Here is a 4,590-nt window from a genome sequence, read left to right on the forward strand (position 1 = left end):
CAGGAGACTCCACTGCAGATAGGGACACATTTTACTCAGGAGACTCCTCTGCAGATAGGGACACATTTTACCCATGCTTGTTCTACTTGTTGATTGAGTGGAGGAAACAAAACTAGAATTCTTTCAAATCATGAACAGTAACCCTAAGAGGTGTCTTCCATATCCTGCCAAACCTTGCTATTTATAAAGTTTCTGCAAAATACATTATACAGACTCATATACTTCTTATTTAAATATTATTTGTATTGACTGACCACTTAACTCTGTTTTTAATTCTCTTAGTATGTGAATTGTACTATCTGACCATATTAGTAAAACTTCATTTAAGATAAATAAATCACTCCAATGAAAATCTCATTAACTACCCTACAATTTCAAGCCTGGCTAGCCCAGTGAATTCTGAGCTGTATCACAACTGCAGCACAGTAGTCAGTCAGGTGACAAAAAGGCTTCCCACACCTGCATTTGTCAGTATCAACACATTAATAACAAATTCTGAATTGTGCAAGTGTTATGCGGCAAAAACTTCAAACAAAATACAAGTATCTCACAAACGATTTGTGTGCTGTTGTGCTCACCTGACATCTGCCAATTTCTAAAGCTGTTTACATTTTTAAAAAAATCAAATACAGGGCTAATAACATGGCTCAGTAGGATTGCAGCACAAGCCTGGTAACCACATGCGCGCACTCTCTCTCTCTCTCTCTCAAATTAAAAAAAAAAAAAAAGACTTTAATCTTAATACAACCACACCTACCTAGATGACCTCCATCACCACACTGGTCTGTCTACTTGTATCATATCTACCACAGCCTTCAATAGGTAAGCCTCATTAGCTATCAAATCAATGAATGCTGGGCAGCTTGTTTCAGGTACTGGGTTTTTAGTTGTTAATTTTAACTGCTTCTCCATTTTTGTTCATTCATTTTCTTCAGTCAGTTTCTAATAAGAGTTGAACCCCAACTACAAACAAAAAGTAATTACACAGTTCTTCAGAAATGCCTCAACACAAAGACCACATACTTTACTTCAGTGGGAAAAGGGGGAAGACATAATTCCCAATCTACTTCAGGAAAGACAGGTCAAACCAACATTTCCATCTTTGGATATAAATGTGTTTTCTAAGTCATTTCCCACTATACCCGCTGAACAGAGAACAAATTCAAGGATTAGTGAAGCACAAAAAGAAGAAATATTCTAGAATGCTCACATTCATGCAAAGCTGATTTGGATTTTTAGAGCGCATTATCAGAGTGCTCAGGCACCTGTAGCTTAGCAGGTCCAGCAGTCTAAATGGCTGCATCACAAAGGTAGAAAACAAAAAGCTGACCCTCTACTAATTTGAAAAAAGAATCAGTATTTGTAAGAAAATGCTGGTTAGTGTCAGATAAAAACAGAGCAGATACATTTAGGGTAATTTTATTTTAAAATTTTATTTGAATACTGATACTTTAATTGCAATTACTGAGAGTTCTAGAAATACCCAGAGTATAGCAATTACTGAGAGTTCTAGAAATACCCATAGTATGAACACTGAAGCTAATTTCAATGTTCTAAAACCCAGATTTGTCACTTAGTATTTGTAAAGTCTTAAAGTTACTTGAATGGGGAAAAGAGCATAAGAGAAGTGGCTGTTGTGGAATAGTGGGATAAGATACACATAAGCCTTTGCATTTACAACAGCTGACACAGGCAAGCATTCAATACCAGCAATTTATGCCTTGTATGTAACTTAGTAACAATAGCAATAAAACTCCAAAATAAAGAAAAAAACCCATTTCTTTGTCTCCTAAAAGCTGCCTGACATTACACAGACATGGACATCTGAGTCAACCCTAGTTAGAAAGGGTCAGACAAGCAAAGCTGGGCCCAGCATATGACTACCCATTTTCTAAATAAATACCTGAAATAATAATTTTAAATACATCCTAAAAAGGAGTCAATATTTTGCAATGCTGAAGTTGAGAGCTGGGATAAAGCCAACTGCTGATTTTAATACAGCCAGCTAGACTTTTCTGTTTCCTGTGAGTCAAAAGGCATCTTCAGAAAAATGTTTTTTATTTTTATATGCACATGTGATTTACTTTAAGGACTTGGAAATTTAGAGCCTTGACATTCAACCTAAACACTCACTAATTTAAGTGTTTAACATGTCCACAGAGGAGAAATACTTACCCAGCTTGTACTACTTCCTTGAGTTTTGGTAAAAAGTAAAGATGAACCCTGCAACACTGCCCAAGAAGACAACCAGTTCTTTCTGCAATGATACAGATGAAAAGCAACACTGTCAACTAAACATTAGAAACCAAGGCCACAAATTAGTGATCAGCACTTACACTATTTATACTAGATATGTGATTGTAATGGCATTCAGTCATTTTAGTGCCTCAGTCTGACATACAGCCCCCCAAAACAAATGAGGTTAGTCAGAAATGTAAATAATCAAAATAACTATAGCCAGAATACCCAATTGTTTTCACATAGAACTAATCTAGCACAATGTGGTTAAGAACATTATTTTAAAGTCATATGGATAAAACATACTCAAAACAACAGGCAGTATACTAAATATGTTAAAAGTATGTAATTACTGACTGATTCCTCACTAATATGAGATTTTTAAAAATTATTAAATTAGAAAGTCAACACATATATGTAAAAACTCCGAGTATAAAAGTATATAAAGGACAGCCTAGTGAGAAGGCTCAACAGGTAAATACCACCTGCTAAGCTTGAAGACCTGAGTTCAATCCCCTGGACTCACACATATATTTTCTCTATAAAGAGAAAATCCCCACAATTCTCCAACCTCCATGTGCAGTCAAATGTATAAAGCACTGGGTCTCAACCTATGGGTCACAACCCTTTGGTGTTTCAACCCTCTCACAAAGGTTGCCTATGACCACAGGAAAACACAGATATTTCTATGTTTTAGAAATTAACAGGCCTGGAGGGATGGCTCAGCCGTTAAAGGCTAGGCTCACAACCAAAAATATAAGAGTTCGGTTCCCAGCACCCACGGCTGTCCCTCCGGGTACAAGTAAATTTAAAAAAAAAAAAAAGAAAGAAATTAACAGCAGCAAAATTTCTGTTAATGAAGTGGCAACAAAAATAATTTTATGGCTTGGGGGGGGTCACCATAACATAAGGACTTGTATTAAGGGGTTGCAGCATTAGGAAAGTTGAGAAACACTGGTGTAAAGGAAAAAGCTCCCATTTCTCTTCCAATCCACATTCCAAAGGCAACCAAGTATTAGGTGCATTGTGTATACAGGTCTTCTTTTTTAAGTGTTATGTATGTTATTGTGTGTACTTATGCATGTGGAGGTTAGAGGGTATCTCTGGAATTGGTTCTCTGCTTCCATCTTCATGCAGGTCCTAGGAGTCCAACTGAAGTTGACAAGCTTGGTTGGGAAGCAAGCACCTTCACCTGCTGAGTCATCTAGCTAGTCCTGTATATGGGTCTTTTAAACACACTGTCCACTGGAAGCTGAAGAGATGGCTCTATGGTTAAAAGCATTTTTTTGCTCTTGCAGAGGACCTAGGTTCAATTTGCAGCAACAACATGGTGGTTCATGACCATCTGTAAAACCAGTTTCAGAGGACGCAGAATTGTCTTCTGACATCCCTGAAACCAGCATGCACACAGTGCACAAATATACATGCAGACAAAATGCTCCTACATATAAAATAAAATAAAATAAAAAATTTAAAAGAAACTAACCACTGATTCACGATCCTATCTCCAGATACACATGTTAAGTTCACAATAAACATGAGTAATACTATCAAGGTTCCTAATAACCTTAAAGGTGACTGTTGTTATACTCCGATCAGAATTAAGTCAACTTCCCTGCTTTGTTATCTTAAATTTTCCATTAAAGAGTTTTTGCTTTCATGTTTTTCCCACTGGAGTGAGCCTTACATTATTTGAGATTTTTTTTCTATCTATTTCAAGCCTAGAAAATTTCTTTTTAGCAAACACAGATTAGTATTTGCAAATAAAAGATATAAGAAAATTCAGTTCCTGGGGGGTAAAAAGAATGTTGACGCCACGTGCTATAAAGAAGTATGACTTTCCTCTCAGTTACACACAGTCAGTTCTATGGGAACTCTGGGAGAATTCATGTTTGATTACTTTTTCAGAATGTAGAATTCACTACCTATTAATGAGATGTATTTTATTACTTTTTATACATACTTGAACTTCATGATGAAGGAAAGTGAAGTAAAATCACTACTGAGTTTTTACTTTTCCATTTATTTCCTGTATCTTATGCACAACTCTCCCCCCAATAAAGTGTAATTACGTCCAGGTCATGTGTGTCCCAGGGCTGAACAAACCCTACGCATAGTCAAGGATGACCTTGAACTTCTTTCTGATCCCACTCCCACCTGCATGCTGGGAATCAAACCCAGGTCTCTGTGTGTGTCCAATAAGCACTACAGCAACTAAGCTACATCCCTAGCCCACCAATGGCTATGACTACATCCCTAGCCCACCAATGGCTATGACTAAGCTACATCCCTAGCCCACCAATGGCTATCACTACATCCCTAGCCCACCAATGGCTATCACTACATCCCTAG

General features: G+C 37.1%; 1 protein-coding gene across 4 annotated transcripts in view; it reads right to left on the reverse strand.

Annotated features, from left to right (window-relative positions):
* The window catches only part of Arhgap12 (Rho GTPase activating protein 12), a 96,133-nt gene that overhangs the window by 17,655 nt on the left and 73,888 nt on the right, over window positions 1–4,590 (reverse strand). For all 4 annotated transcript variants that reach the window (XM_013349000.2, XM_005354810.2, XM_013348999.2 and 1 more), the window contains one exon: window positions 2,176–2,257. In XM_013349000.2, coding sequence (XP_013204454.1) covers window positions 2,176–2,257 — 82 coding nt within the window. The remainder of the gene's footprint in view (window positions 1–2,175; window positions 2,258–4,590) is intronic.

This window comes from Microtus ochrogaster, chromosome 16 (assembly GCF_000317375.1).
Source record: "Microtus ochrogaster isolate Prairie Vole_2 chromosome 16, MicOch1.0, whole genome shotgun sequence".
Lineage (NCBI taxonomy): Eukaryota > Metazoa > Chordata > Mammalia > Rodentia > Cricetidae > Microtus > Microtus ochrogaster.